Raw genomic sequence first — 16,142 nt, 5'->3', positions numbered from 1 at the left:
ATGAATGACAATACTCCAAATGTTAAAAAAAAATTATATTGTAAGTACAGTACAAAAGTTTCTTTGTATAATTGTAATCTGGATCAAACAGCAAGGAAATAACAAAAATATAAAAACTGCTAAGTTTTGCCAAAGTTTTCCCTCTAGTACCAAATACCACAAGATACAGATTATACAAAGTGTACAAACTTTAAATAAAAATACAATACACCAGGGTTGTGTGTGTTCTTCACTCTTCAAGAGTCTTCCATTGTACAGACAACAAAGCTAAAGCTGATCCCCTTCTGTTCCTTAGCGAGCAGATCTACCCCTTCATCACAATGCTCTCAATTGTGAAGGGCTGGAAAGAGCCAGTTAGTTTGTGCCTCTCCCAACAACAGATGCTTTAGTACGGCTCAGGATCTAGAGTGGGATTGGACTGCCTCCTCCCAGGCCCTTCCCAATTCCAGGATCACTGGGATTAGTCATATATTGTTGAAACTTGTATGCTCTGGTCTGAGGCTTGGGTTGAGAACTTGTACCGTGGTCTGAGAACCTTCTGCCTCCACTGACTGAGAAAACCTTGAGAAAACCTAACGCTGCACTGAGAAAAGCTCTGTAAGAGACAGACTACATTTTACAGGCACAACTGGGGAATACATGGTAAAGAGGAATGGGGAGAAAAACCCTTCTGAGGGTTTACTTTAAGTGTGATTTCGGGCTCAGCCACAATGACAGACAGTTCAGTTTCAACTGCCCAGAAAAACAAGGTAGACAACAGACTGGAAGTAAAAAAGTGCTCTTCTGTTACTTTAAAACTTTTATGTTATAAAGCTAGAAAGGCTAGAGTCATGATATTTCAGTTGTTCTACCTACCTTCACAAGATAGCCTGTTTCTACAACCAGTTAAAATCTTCCTGGTGTTTCCCCCTACAATGCCAATGCTTACTACTAGGCATGCAGCAAATTCCTGCAGGAGGTGAAGTGAGGCAAACCTGATTCCTATTTTCCACACACTGTTGGTGGAAGGAGGAATTTTTGCTTTTAAATTATGTATATATATACACACAGAGAAATATACAGGATAAATGAAAATCTTTTACAGATACTGGTAAAAGTTAAATACATATGATATGAATACCACATATATGTACATACAGACACACAAAAGCCTATATGAGAATCAAGCACTCTCCTTCTAGAGGAGCAGAAAACCAAACACCAAGTATGTGGCTGGAAGAAAAGGGAATCAGTCCAATCAACCCACATGAACCCTACTCAGCCGTAATTGCTTCAAACTGGTCATTATTCACTGCCTCACAGCAGCACCATGGCTCTTTCAATACTGCTGGTGAAAGGGATGGGGGATGAGTGATCTCAGAAAACAAAGTTGTCTGTTCACAAAACAGGTGCAAGATGGGCAGAAGCAATCCATGTTTTTCCCAACTGCTTCCACACTCCTATCCATCAAAGCAGGCTTGACCATGCCCTGGAAAAATCAGCAGTAGGTTCATTCTCTCAAGCCAGTGAAGTTGGTTGATATATTGTGCTAATGATGGTTTGGGTGCAGGTCCACAAGAAAAGACTAAATTCACTGCCATCTTCCACTTCAAATACCAGCTACCAGACCAGCCAGCTGATGCTGACAACTTTCAGTTATTACTGACTGAAGAGAGGGGAGGGGTTGGAAGAAGTGACCAAGAGGCAAAGACCTCTGTATCTTTGATCAGCTATCCAGCTTTCCCCTCAAGCAGTAGATTTTAAACTGAAGAACAGTTAGAAATAGGGCTGGTGAAGAGTTCAGTTCTATTCCTTGGTCCAAAATATCATCTCTACCTGCCCATAGAATACCAGAATACTTCAGGTTGAAAGGGATATCAGGAGATCATGTGGTCCATCCCCCTGCTTAAAGAAAGTCCAACTAGAGCAGGCTGCTCATTCAGTTTTTGAGTATCATCAAGGATGGAGAGGCAACCATCTCTCTGGGCCACCTGTTTCAATGACCCCTATCATGGTGATGTTTTTTTCTTTATATTGAGAAGTCCATTCTTGGGCTGCTTCCCCCACTAAAGGATCTGAATTTAAGGCGAGTATTTCAAAAGCCTTCTGAATTCTTCATATAAAATACTTTCAGATTGGAGGACATTTCACCCACCAACACAAAAGGACTTTCTCAGCTTCACAACTTTTCATAAAATAGAAGTCAAATAGTTACAATCCTGTGTATATACTATACAGATATAAAACTTTAAAACCCTACACACGGAGCCCTTTAGGAGTGCCGGCGTAGTGCATATGTACACAAGTCAGTTATGCAGAGGTTGAGTACATCCCAGGATCCTTTCCCATCAAAGTCCAGGCATGATGTAGGCGATGTTGTCTAGTGTGTTTGACTGGGAAAAAAAATTCAGTAATTTTTAGTGTCAGGTAATGACTCAAAATCCTTAAAAAATGACACAGGTGAGAGTACTAAGCATGTTCACTTGTCTTACAAGTTATCCTATGATGAGACAACCAAATCTGCCTAGTCATCACCACCATTTCTAGGCTTACTTTCACATTTTTTGAAATATAAGTCAACTAAACATAAAGGTAGCCTCAGTATTTGTAAGCACCTGGAAGCAAAATGCTTGAGGCTTTCCTCAAGTGACCCCCTCCTTATGAACCCCATACTCTGTCTCTGAATTTGAAACAAGTCATATCAACCATATCACATCAACCACAGGAAAGACTAGTGATGAAGGACTTGAGCAAAGTGGTCAAAGTTGTAGCACATTAAAAAAAATTACTTGCTTTACACTCATAAAAATCCTTTACGAAATTCTGTAGTATAAAAGTAAAGAGAAACCCCCTTAAACACACCCCCTAATAGGCTGTCAGATGGGAAGAAATGCCCTCCAGTTTTCCTTGCAAAACCTAATAGAATTCTGAGAGTAAGAGTCCTTCTTGTGCACATCAGAAAACAAGACCCAGCAGTATATTATCTGCATGTTCTTCAAATGCAGTATTTCAGTAAACTCAAGTCTGTGGCCTGATGGCTGAAGAAGGCCTTAGGAATACCACCTTCTAATTACTGAAGACAGAGGAGCTGTATCTGCACCAGTCGTGATTCTAGAATTTAACAATGCCACCTACTGACCGAAAAGATAAATTGCATCCTACATGCAACACGACCGCTGGCAATTTTATCCATGTCTTGAAACACCACTGTCATTATGAATCTGATGGTAAAAATCAGAATAATTTATATATTATCGAATGTGAATACCAGTTTTCAGAATTTGAAGGCAAGGGCCTTAATTCACCTATAGATCCACTGCTCCTTCTAACAATAAGTTGATCAAGTTTCCAATATACGCACCATTAGTCATGTGGTGTCATTGCTCTGCATGTACTTGGCAAGCAAGAAGGAAAAAAGCATAGGATGTTTTTCCATGGCTTAGGATGGGAACACCCCACTGACTCAGCTTTTGTGCAGGCAGCCAGTTTGGGGGAGCTCACAGCTTAAGCTGTCAGCTTCGCTGATTTTTGTTAATAGCGTGTTCTCAGAATGAATCAATGTTTGTGCTGCCCTGTTACAACATGCAAATTCACATCCCATTTTTGCTGTTCTGCCAGATTTGGTTTTAATCTCTTAACTTTTGCCGATTATAGGTTTATTTTTAATTTCTGCTCCTCTCCTTTGCTGCTTTATTCATGTCTCCTGTTGGAGGTATGACTCCTGATTCCTTTTATGCTGCTACCATCTTAATCTATGTTCACATCATGCTACGTAGGTGCCACAAGCTGTTGCTAAATCAAAGCTCAATATTAAGTGTAGTTCAAAGTGGAAAAGAACCTCTAGTTATGAAGTTCCTTAAAACAGAGACTATTTTTCTTTCCCTGGTAAAGGTTAGAGCCACATGTAAAAGGCCCTACACTCAATCATATTAGGAATCCTGAGATCACAAGTTATTTTTTATGCCTCTAAAGGAAAAAACAGACAGTGTGATACAGAGCAGCTAGAAGGTGCTTTTTATTTTTATGGAAAATTAGAACTTTCAAAAATACTGGCATGTGTACAGGTGCTTTTGTTTGATTCAAATAGATTGATTCAGTCACTAAACCAGGACCTACACACATTGCAATCAATGCTACATTAGGTAAGTTGACACTGGGGAAAAAAATGTTGCACAATACCATGTAACAGTAACGTCTGAAAGAATGTCAAGAAATATTCCTCTATAAAAAGTGTATGACCAAAACAATTTTCTTATTGCACTGAAATTATTGTCACATCATAGGACTGATTGGTCAAAAAACTCTAGTTGGACTCTTCTGAAATTAACAGAAGGGAAATAACCACAAGGAACTCACCAAAACATGCTTAGGGCAGCCATTCAACTCAGGTAGTTGTGTGGTCAGACATGCTAATGGGCCCAAAGCACATATGATTGAATCTAGAAGTACTGACAAACTTCCTGAAACAGCCACCATTCCCTGGAAGTAAGGAAAGAAAAATTTAGATAGGAATGAGTAATGGAAATTATGGGTCTTTCACAACTGCATTGAATTCTCATGCAGATACAGTATCTTCACTCTTGAGCTCCTCTAGTCCACTTTCATTATTTACACAGTAACAAAACTATGTCATGCACTTCACAGAGAGACAGCTGGCTTAAAAAATTTAATAATTTAGTAGGCAACCAAATGGTGTAGGAAAAAAGTAGGGAATAACATAAAAGGTCTGAGAGTTGTCAGTTACACAAAGCACTTAATTCCACAATTTTTTGTAATGCAACCTCTTTGCCATTTCATACTGTCTGTTTTGTTAACTACATGAGTCCTAAAGACAGTAGTTTTATTACTTAAGTCTAAAGAAATGCTAAATCTGTAACAAATGCTTTAGTCATTGATATACTTTCAGGAAAGGGAATTTCTTTGTGTGCCTTTCTATAAAGGGGGAGATTTTACTCTGAGAAATTACCTCAATTTGTCATACTAGAAACAAAATGCAAGAAGTTATTTTACTGCTGACAAAACAAGCAAGCATAGTGGGATGAGATGATCATGCTAGCCATAAAATTCAGTTATATTACCTGAGCCAAATTATGTGTTCTCCTTACAGGCTGGCCTGCGTTCTGAAAGTGCATGTGTGTGCATGCAGAGAATCACTACCATCTAACAGTAGGAAACCATTAAAATATGACATCTTCTACATTGCCAGGTAGAAACCATAGTAGCCCCCTGTCCGATGCACTGGCAATATGATACTGCCAGAAAGCAACAGGACATGCAAAAAACATCTTAGTTTGGCTGACAGTTTTCTAAGAAGGCTTGAGACAGTAGCAGAAACTGGACCAGAGTCTGGCAAAGATAGCAAGGAAATACCAGATCTAAAGGTGAACATATGGTAAGAAAAGACTGAAGAGTTTGCTGAGCTAAGAACAGCCTTCAAGGACCTCAAGCTGCAAAGGACCTGTCTGTCCTTGATGCCTACTGTTTACTGAGAAACAAGGCCTTTTATTTCACTGAAAACAGCAGTGGATCAAAGAAACACAACATGCCATTTCTAATTTCCCTTCCTAACTGAAAAGCATTGGTTAAACCTTTAAGGAAAACAAAATAATGACTCCCCCCCCCCCCCCCCAATCCTGTGTGTAGATTACATGACATCACTGTGACATTGCTGGTTACAGACTTACCTCTGTTTCCTGCAGTCTGTGTCCAATGAGACTCAGAGATTCACCCAGCAACTGTAAGTGTGCAGCTACATCAATAGGATCTGTCTCAGGGACTTTGGCTGGTGAGGAAGACACCACCATGGTGCTGGTGGGGGATTTCTTATGAGGGGAAATCACTCCTGTTGGAGAAGCTGGAAACACACAAATTAAAATTTCGTATTCTCTTCTTTCGTTCTTCACAAGCCTATTTACTTAGTAAAGTTCAAATCTCAAAGGCTTGAGATGCTTAAATAGTTCTGTGGACCTGGTCCTGTGGTCTTTGGAGTCAAAACTTTCCTTCTACATGTACAAAGCACCTACCTCAGCTGAATGCGATTTTGGACATTTGGTTTGGGAGATTTGATAAACATAGGTGCCAACCCAAGACAACCCTTCTTCCTCTAGCAGGAAACTAATCCCCCTAGAACTTCCCTGCTGCATCTTCTTATTTTACATTTCAATCCCTAAACTGCTAAAACCAGTATCATTCTATGAATTAGACAAGGAAATATTTTTGAAAAATGCTGACATCTTGCTTGCTCTCACAGAAAAATTATTTTTGAGTAATGTGATGATTTAAATGTCAAGCCTCGGGAGAAAGGAGGTGGAGGTGTAAAGCAGGAAAGGACCTTTGTTCCTTATTCCACAGGCAACACTATCTTCCCTGTCCGAGAAAAAAGACCAGAGCAAATAAAGTGTAACAATTACCTTTTATTTTTGGTGCACCATCTGAAGATGATGCCTTCCTCTTCACAGTGGTGGCCTCTGCTTTATTCTGCTTGTGTTGGAGATACTGAGCCTTCTGTTTCCAGATCTACAGATACCGTGGTATGAAAAGAGAGATCCATAACATTAGGTTATTCTGTTAATCTGATGCCAGGACCTGAAGGCAGAATGATTTACATAGCTAACTGGTGAAGCAATACCATGAGAAGAAAATGGGATACTTTTATGATCACAAGGGCAAGGTTTCCATACTTTACATCTTTACATACTTTGGGAACATAGGTGGCATTTTTCAAGGTATGGTAACAATGCTGCCAGCACATTCTGACCTAAGCATCTAGTTTATAGAAACAATTTTACAAAAACATCTCAAACACACTCACCAGTTTATCCTTCTCAGGTAGCTGCTTCCACACTTCTGCCAGTTTTTTACTTAGCTCTCCAAAATCTGGCAGAAGAAGAAAAATCATAAAATAAAGGAGACAACATAAAATATTTACTGGTCCATGCATACACATTTAAGAAGCAACCCATTCCACAACCAAAACTCTCCACACTGTCCTTGACAGTGTGCATTCCCATTACTGTTTAAAATTAAAATAAAGCTGATACTGGGAATATAAAGTCACATGTATATACAGCAAAGTGACACAATGAAGGTAACTCTTTAAGTAAAGAAAGAACAAGCTAGCAATTTCTTTATCCAGATTCACAGCTTGGTTAAAATGCAATGAAATCAAATAATGAAATCCACTCCTGTCCCCTTTGCCAGATTCTTTGCATTCTGTCAAAATTAGTAAGAGGTTGGTATGAAACAGAATGTTCTGCTAATTAATCTAACTGGGGTATAATCAAAAGAGGCAGCTAGATTATTCTCTCACCTATTCCAGGGTGCTCAGACACAATAGTTGTACGATACTCCTTACAGAACACTTGATAGGCAGACATGTTTTTCTTCTTTGGCTAGTCAGAAGAAGAAAAGGAAACAAAGATTTTTAATTATCATGAGACCTACTTGAATTTAATAAGAATCTGGCATTTGTTAAAGACTTAAAGATGTGGTGCTTAGATCAGGAACCTAAAAAAGAAGTGTTTTACATATTCTGGATTAATTTAGTGTTTATGAAAGACAGGAATCAGCCAGAATCAGTCTCAGTACAAGGCTTATCTTGCAACAACTCTATCAATGCATTTCATTCATAAGTTACAACAACCTGCTATTCTAAATCCAGGATCAACATACAACTCTGTTAATATATCTCAGTTTTAAAACTTAAAATAATATAAAAAAAGTCTGCCATACTATTCACAGTACCTATTACATATCTGTCAAAACAATTCAGTCCTCATCATAATGTTTTATTCCATTCCTTGCATCCTTACAAAACACTTCAAATTGGCAGGAAAATAGAGAGTATAAGCACACTGACAACATAGGCATAAGCAGTTGCCAAGCTATGATTAGAAAAAACTTACTAAACCGAAGAGAGTAATGGCTGAACAAATTTGGGCTACATCTGCCCATTTTCTGACACAAAGCAACTCTCTGTCTATCTGAACATAAAGAAACTGCTTTTACCATTTATATACTTACACGGCCTCAGTTTGTATCACCGTAAACTCATGCATATGCTAGCTACCATTTATCCTACTCATATTTTTCTACACTGACCATGGAAAACTGAATTTATGAGTACAGGACAAAACTGGGAATGTGGTAGTCTGTAAGAATTAAATTTCATTTGAATATATGAGTATGGGTGAATATCTTCACTTTTCAGGTCAGAGCTCAATTCCTTTTTACAGAACTGTGATGATGGACTAGATACCTAGTCCAAAATTTTGCCTGGCAATAGCTAGAACCAGTTACCTTAGAAAATGATGCAGCTGTGCTTGGTACAAAACCTTTCAAAGAACCTCTATCGGCTAAAGACTGCTAGAAACAGAAATCAGTGGCTGACACATTTTTCCAAACACGCTTCAGTGAAATCACTGATCCTGGTATTAGTTATCCTTCTGTTTCAATTTAACATGCCTTTGTAATGGAGTGCCTAATTCACCATTACCCACCACCCAATTTCTATTTTCCCCTCCGATTTTTCCTTACTTTTTCTCTTTCTCTTTCCTTTTCTCTTTCCTTTTCCTTTTCTCTTTCCTTTTCCTTTTCTCTTTCCTTTTCCTTTTCCCATTTCTCAGCTTTGTCCCTCTCCTTGTCCTCCTTTTTCCTCCTCTTCTCAACTTGACCATCTGAGTGAAAAACAGCAGCAGGTGGTGGAGGAAGAACATAAGGGGTACCGGGAGGAGGTGGTGGTGACACTGTTACTTCTGCTACGGCCACAGGAGTGTGGCCAGAACTCTTTTTAGACTTAGAATGCTTCTTCTCTCTGTGTTTCTCCTTGTCTTTTTTTTTCTTACTTTTTTTTGACTTCTTCTTCTTCTTGATTTCCCGGTAGGAGTCATCTATCACTAGCTCTCCAGCCTCCAACTCCCCACCAGAAGAGGAACCAGATTCTGGTGGTGCCTCCACACCTGAAATCTCATACTCACTCCCATGGCCCTCTGAAAAAAGGGAGGTGTCAGCACCAAAACTCTCAGAAGATGGATGTGAATCTGAAGGTGGTTTGTGCTTCTTCCGGGATGACTTCAGGAAGCTCTGCAGTTCATGACCCAGCAGGAATGAACCTTGCTCATCTCGAGATGATTTCTTTGAAGATTTCTTTGCAGCTGCTGGTGCTGAAGAGTAGGAAAAAGAATCATCATCTCCTGCACTACTTTTCTCTTTTGGTGAAAGGATGAGCTTCATCTTCAAGCCATCAGGTTCACGAAGAGTAAGTGTCTCCGTGTTCACATAGAGAGGTTTCATTTTTTTAGATTTGTGGAAGCTGCCATCGTCCACTGAATGCTCCCCACTGCTCCCACTCAGCTTCTTCTTGTGGTGCTCCTTTTTGCTTTCGGAATGGCCAGAGGAGGAATAAGATGATTTTTCAGATGTCTTCTTTGAAGACTTTGAGCTTGTAGCCAAAGGTGAGGTAATAGCCTTGAGTAAATCCATGGTTGTATCAGCTGAGGATGGGCCAGAGACTGCTTTTTTCTTCTTCTTTGATGGTAGATCCAAAGGCGAAACACCTGAAAAACATAAAGAGAAATGTACATCAAGATGATTCCCTTAAAGACAGCATTACACTGGCCCAAAGTGAAGTGGAAATCCTGCAAGACTTAATGATTGCAGCTAACAGATTTAAATCCTGGCTTAAACAGATCTCTGAAAAATGTAGCCAGCTCAGCACAGCCTTACTGATACAATTCAGGAGATCTAAAACCTAAGCTGGTAAAATAATATAAGGCAGGAAGACAAGAGTAGGAAAGTTCTTGAAGTTTTGTCAAACTCTATATTCTATTGTGAAATAACATATTTTGATGAAAATGTACCTTACTGAGCCTGAAATAACACCCTGAGTGCAAGGTTTTAAGTGTAATTTTTTAGCTAAGGTGAGACTGAAAACAGATTCTGACAAAATTTCAGCTTAGCTTTCTCTTTAAATTGGGCTAAAAAAAAATCTTAAACGATAAGCTTTTATGAACTGAATTGTCATTTTCTGGTCAGCTTATTAATTGTGAGAATGTTTCTGTATTTAAACTGAACCCAGAAGCCTTTATTTTTCACCTTGATGCATTCTACTTTTATAAATTCAGAGCAAGTAATTACCAACTGCAAGTAAATTCACACTTGTAATGCAATAGGGAAAAAATAAATGCAAATGCCAAAAGGGAAGGCAGAAGATCTCCACCCCCAACAATGGCAACTGGTTAAGTTAGACTCTGAAAATATCATTCCCTCATCTTTTGATGTCTGGTGCTGATCAGCATCAGGTTTCTGATTACTTGTCCTAAGACAGGTTGATCTATTCTCCCCCCATAAAGTGCTAACCACAAAGCTTGATGACACTGGTTTAACAGCATCCTTTCCTCAAAGTCATGATCTGTTAGCCCCTTCCCCTGCTTGTTTACTATCTTACCTCTGTAGCAGAACTCATCGGAGGAGTGCTTTCTCTTCTTTTTGTGAGGTTCTGTCCCTGGAAAAAGCTCACTGTCCTAGAATAGGAAGAAAAAAGTTGCTGACAAAGAAGAGGGAAATAACATGAGATCTACAAGTACTACTGACATAGATAATAATTTGGAGGAGATATCAAATGTTACCTGTACTACTGTAACGCCAGGGAACCCTAGGTATGAACCAGGATCATTATTCTAGGTGCTAAAACAAGCAAAGAAAACATACTCTGTCCCCAAGAGCCCACAGTGTAGGTTTAAGGTAAGAGACTAAAAGCATGGTATGGATAGGTGGGAGAATACAAAAACCAGTATTAGTCAGGACTGGTTTTGGCACATCAGCCACCTAACCAGCACTATGCTTTCTGTAGGCATTGCAGTGTGACAGGGCTATAAGGAAACTAAAAGACACATCTCTATAGGGAGCTTCCTCCAAGCAAGAGGAGCAATACACAAGTACACTTGTAAAAGCACATTGGAAAGTGCTAAGAAATGGGCAATGAAAGCCAGCACTTGGAGATCAGCTGATGAGTTGATAAAAGACAGACATCTACCTCTTAATAAAGCTAAGAAATAACAAAGCATGCATAGGCTGTCAAGCCTTAAAAATGAAGGTGAGCAGTTCATGTTTAATATGATGAAAAAGATAAAAGAAATGAAAAGAGGTAGAAATGTGACAATTAAAATGACAGGGCAAAAAATTGTCTTTAATATGTCATGTGACCTAATTATTATTTGTCTCTTGACCAATTCACAGTTTGAAAATGAAGCTCCTCTACAGAATTCCATCTGCATGGTAGAAGATTTTAATTTTAAACTAGAACTTCTTTTCCAGATTTAAAAAAAAAAAAAAAAGAAAAAAAAGATAGTCACCTTTGAGCTAGCAGCAGAAATTTTAGCTCAAAGTGGAAAGTTTTGAAGAAACTTAAGTTGTCACTATGTGATTTCAGAGTTAAGGCCCCCTCTCAAGAGCTATCGTTTCAGGCTGTCTGCAGAATCAGGAAGACAACAGCGCATCAGTTAACATATTCATTCTTTGCTGGCTATCTATACAACCATCAATTTTAAAACTTTTTGTTTTGGTGTAAAAATTTATTAATGCTATCTTATGACTCCAGGGTTCCACATCAAGACTAGGACAGCATCCTACTACTCTATCTTCTGAGGCCAAAAAAATCAGAATCAGTTGTAATTGGGATTGACCCCTCCTTTTCCCCAGGACAGTTACTGAATATAAGCTGCTCTTGCTGTCTTCTACACGCATTTCTATATGCAAAAGAACAAGAAACCCATCCATTCCATTCCATCACTAGCTTTACACATATCCTTAAACCTTCAACCTTTCCTCTGAGGGCTCCCTGACCTGAGTTGCTATCTCATCTTCCTCTTGCAGCAGATCCTTGCAGGAGCGCTTTTTCTCTCGCTGTATCCTGCCAGTTGCCAGCCCCACGTCATCAACACTTCCGTCACTCTCTAGGAAATCTAAGATTTACGTGAAATGAGAAAAAAGGAAGAAATTAAATACCCCATTAAGGAATGATAGAGATAGACATGTGGACTATGCTCAAAAGACAGCAGTGGACGTTGGCACAAAGTGATGCACAAGACCCAACAAGCACAGGGACCTAAAAGATAATAATCTGTACTCTCTGATCACAGGGATGGGGCTCAGTGCTCTAATGCTGTAACACAGTCACTCAAGACTTCATTTCTAATGCCTGTATACTTCTTCCTAAAGACAACTGGACCTAGAAATGTTACCATGACTAAACATCTCCTTATCCCTGGTCTCCTGTTCCACTGACCTGTCAGGGAGAAGAAAGGCTGCAGTGGCAGAGTTTCCATTCAAGGTGTTTGCATTAGGAAATGCCACACATTTCTCTCAAATTCTAATCCCCACACTTTACACCTGGAAGTCAAGGGCTTGGGATCCTCCAGAAACTTGGCCATGTTAAATTTAAGGGCTCCACAGCATACTAGCTTCCTTTCACACTCTGACTGCATGGCCTGGCAAGGGCTGCAGAGGGTACCCTCTTTTTTTTTTTTGGCAACTCCCTCTGAGATTTTGAAGCAGTCATACCTTCTTTCTTCTTGAAGTCATCATAAGCCATGGTGGTCCTGCAGGAGCCTGAGATTGTGTTGCCACGTCTGGGCTCCTTTCCCCGTTCCCATCTACAGGAAAAGGTCTGAGAAACAGAGAATGAAAATAACCCTCCCATAAAGAATCATGATGCAAAATGGGAAATTTCCTCTCAACCAAGTGAAGATTCTCTGGAAGACAGTGGGAAAGGAAAGGAGTCTACCTTCTGGTCAGTTCATGCTCACTCTTCAGGCTTGACAGAAATTTTTTTTTAAGTTAAATTGGAGGTTGTTCTATTATTTTAAAGATATAAAAGATCACCTCTTCCTTGTAAAAACTCCAAAGTACTGAAGTAGTTTATTTAGAAAAACAGAAAGAGGTGAGAAGAGAGCTGAGAGTGATTTTCAAGACACACCAAACTTGTGTCAAAGCCATTTTTTGTCAGGAACCACTGTAGCAAAGAGAGGGATGTTTAAAGAGAGATTTCAAACCCTTGAATCTCAGATGAAGTGAAGGACAAGAAGGAATCAGGCAGAAATCAACGTAATACAAAAGAATTATTTCAATTTTTTTTAACTAAAGGATTGCACAGTTTGTAGTGAAGGTGTGCATCCTTTTGATGTGTTTCCCAACACTACCACTGCAGCCATTCTGAATTCCAGCCTGGGAGAGGGAACAGAAGAAAGCACTCCTTTTTGCTAGGCCTCCTGCGGCACACCAACCCTGTCAGGCCCCAGGTTTCAGGCTTCCTCTGAGTCATTCTGTTCCACAACCGCTGGCGTATAGCAGGACAGAGCCCTTATGGAAGAACTGCACTCTTGGTTCTTTCAGAACAAACAGCTTTTGTTCTTCAGTCAGCAACCAGCTAAACATGAAAAGATTCTGCTCGTAAGTGATTACACCAATTGCACCTAACTGATTTTGTGTGTATGTGCAAACATGTGTAAGCATTCAACCACAAAGACCATGCAGCTTGTTTATCCTAGTGTCACAGTAATCTTGCCACACTGGTTACATTTGAATACCGTAAGAGCAGGGAATTTGTGCTTGTAAATCCCTGCATATGCCTCAATTTTATGAATAACTGACTGAGAAAGTACAACATACTCATCCTATAGTGGTTACTTAAGTGAAACAATGTCTCAGTTAAATCAAACTTGCAGGTACAGAGGAGATATTTTTGTTTAAATTCATAGAGACACATGTTATTTCTTCAGATACTGGAAAACATCTGCCACAAGATGTTTTAAGTCAGCATTCTGACCACTATATGTTGTTGGTAGCAAGCACAGCAATTTGGAGACAGAATTAGAATTTATTTATTGGTAGTCCCACATCAACACTTTGCCCACTCTCTAGGAACTCCAAGATTTATGTGAAAGGGGAAAAAAAGAAAGAAATTAAACAGCCACAAGAGCACTGCACTTTGCAATAAAAAAAGAGCATCTTGCCATTGTGGGCTCACAATCCGGAACCTCATCTTGTCAACATTTCATGACGTTCAGTTGTCATATGGACTTCAGTGGGAACACAGGATACTAAAGCATTGTACTCAAGAGGATAAAGGCCTAATCTAGATACTGCTCAGCAAAACAAAGCTGAAGACAGTCATTCATGAAAGGATGACTTGGAGAAACTAAGATTTGTTTATAGCTACATGTATACCTTTTACTCTCTTTTTAAATCTCATGTGCTTGACAGGTATAAAGGCTGGTAAATAATGCCCAAAGGGGCTTACAACCTAGACCTCTAACCCTGCAGGCACACAACATATCCTTAACTAGTCTCATTCTATAAACCCTAACTACGTTCCCCCACTTCAAATACTTCGGTTTCAGTACAGGTTCAGTGGAGAAGCTCTCTTCACGTCTCCCGTTCCTTAACGCACAAGCTTGCGGGATCAAGGCCCAGCGTCGCTCCTCTGCAGCCCCCCGGGCCGTACGGGGGGCTTCCGCACTTCGGTCCCCCTCGGGAGGCGGCACAGCCCGCTAGCGACAGGACTGCGGTGAGGGGAAGCTTAAGGGCGGCGGCAGCGGCTCGGGCCGGGCTCCCTCACCCCACTTCCCGCTGGCGCTCCCTGCGACCTGGAGAAGCCGCGTGGGCTGGCGGGCCCCGCCGGGAACTCCGAGGGCGGCGGAAGAGGAAAACACCAGCCCTGGCCCCTCCGCAGACGCAGACCGAAACCGTCCCGCGCCAACCGGGGCGCCCCGCGGGCCAGCCCCGCGCATGCGCGCCAACACCGCCAGGGCCCAGGGCCCGGGCCCCGCCACTGCCGCCCACACACCTTCCGCCGCCGCTTTAGGCGGGTTCGGCCGGCCCACTCCCGCCCGCGCGCCCTCTCACCCGAGCGGGCTCCGGCCTCACTCTAGCCTGCGGCTCTGGCCCCGTAACAGGCCAGAGCGCTCCCCGGCGGCGGGGCCGCCAAGCGGCGCCAGGGCCTGACGGCCCACCGGTACCGAGCCGCAGGATGGGGGGCGCCGCGGCCGCCTCACGCTGCACTGCCGCTTCCCGCCGTGCCGCCGCCCACAGCCGCCATCTTGGAGAGGGAGACAAGGGACACCCCGCCCGGCGCCAGGACCAGGGACAGCCAGCCGAGCGCCGATCACCTCCAACCTGGCACCCGCAGGGCGGGTCAGAAGGCGGCGTGCAGGAGTGCCGAGCGCATCGATAGCCTGGCCGGGAGGGCAGCGCCGTTGCCCAGCATCTGAGGGCGTCTCGTGTGCCGCAACCCCGCACCGGGCGGGCGGTGTGGCCTCCGGGCGGCAGCCGCCGCGCATTTAGCCTTCTCCGCCACGGCCCGCCGCTCCTAGCGTAGGTGGGGTTCGGAGTACCGTGCGCCGGGCGCACGGCTTGGCCCCGGACCTGGCCTGGGGCCTCCTCCCCCTCGACCCCTCGATGCCCCGCTGATGCAAGCGCACGGTCTCAGGGCTGGGACCAGAGTGAGGGGCTGCAGTGCACTGCTGCTCGCACGGAGGGCTGGGCCACCCACCGTGCTCCAGGCACCCCCAGCGTGGTTTTTCTGGGTGCCCCCTCAAAGGCATGGGAGCCATGAGTGGGCCACACACAGGGCACATGTGCTCGGCCCCGGCTCTGGCACTGACCACCTCGTGTAAAGTGCATGGACACTGATACGGAAAAGCCGCTTGAAGAAAAACTCTCTAAGACTCAGAGCTTTAGAAAGTGGGCATTATTGCAGAGCTGGGTGCACAGGGGATCGCTCCTCCACAAGCGTGCACACCAAGCCCCTTAGATTTACCACTTAAATGCTGGTACCTTACACATACTCATAGGATTGCACAACACAAACATACATATTTACTATTAAGGTGTGGTTAGTCCAAAAAACTTTATCAGCAGTTTTAAAACAGTCATGTCACTCTTGCGCTGTGCATTGCCTCCAGGTGGTGGTCTTCGGGGGTCTTCAGGAGGAAGGTCAGTAGTCTTCCTCATCACCTTTTCCCCAATTTCAACATCGCCAGCCCCTAAAAGCCTGACCCCTCTGACTAAATCCTTTGTCACCCACCTTATCTGAAGTGTGATGTCTGTTATCTTCTGTTGCCAGGGCCTGGGCCTACTCCTTTGAGTCATAAAATGCATGTTATCTT

General features: G+C 42.3%; 1 protein-coding gene across 4 annotated transcripts; it reads right to left on the bottom strand.

The window, feature by feature from the left end:
• Positions 1-20: 20 nt before the first annotated feature.
• HMGXB4 (HMG-box containing 4) lies at positions 21-15,408 on the bottom strand. Of its 4 annotated transcripts, none has more exons than XM_074902393.1 (11): positions 14,881-15,408; positions 12,538-12,643; positions 11,821-11,939; positions 10,424-10,499; positions 8,515-9,533; positions 7,289-7,370; positions 6,791-6,855; positions 6,390-6,495; positions 5,664-5,833; positions 4,336-4,458; positions 21-2,372 (listed from the first exon to the last, which is right to left on the bottom strand). In XM_074902393.1, exons 2-11 carry the CDS (start codon positions 12,566-12,568, stop codon positions 2,328-2,330), a joined length of 1,836 nt encoding a protein of 611 aa, XP_074758494.1. In that variant the 5' UTR covers positions 12,569-12,643; positions 14,881-15,408; the 3' UTR covers positions 21-2,327. The 4 variants fall into 4 exon arrangements, with proteins under 4 accessions (XP_074758494.1, XP_074758496.1, XP_074758495.1 ...); XM_074902395.1 differs by lacking the exon at positions 12,538-12,643 and adding an exon at positions 11,331-11,446 and having other exon boundaries at positions 14,881-15,016; XM_074902394.1 differs by lacking the exons at positions 11,821-11,939; positions 12,538-12,643 and having other exon boundaries at positions 14,881-15,407.
• Positions 15,409-16,142: the final 734 nt, after the last annotated feature.

The sequence above is a fragment of the Athene noctua genome, chromosome 3, assembly GCF_965140245.1.
Source record: "Athene noctua chromosome 3, bAthNoc1.hap1.1, whole genome shotgun sequence".
NCBI classification, from domain to species: domain Eukaryota; kingdom Metazoa; phylum Chordata; class Aves; order Strigiformes; family Strigidae; genus Athene; species Athene noctua.
This window is presented reverse-complemented; position numbering and strand designations above follow the sequence as displayed.

Bases quoted from the DNA above. Each gene is read 5' to 3' on its own strand.
- HMGXB4 (XM_074902393.1), bottom strand. From the start codon at position 12,568: ATGGCTTATGATGACTTCAAGAAGAAAGAAG. The intron at 9,534-10,423 runs GTAAGATAGTAA...TATGTTTTTCAG, and splicing joins CGATGAGTTCTGCTACAGAG to GTGTTTCGCCTTTGGATCTA. The intron at 5,834-6,389 runs GTAATTGTTACA...GTGTGTTTCCAG, and splicing joins TGGTGCACCAAAAATAAAAG to CTTCTCCAACAGGAGTGATT.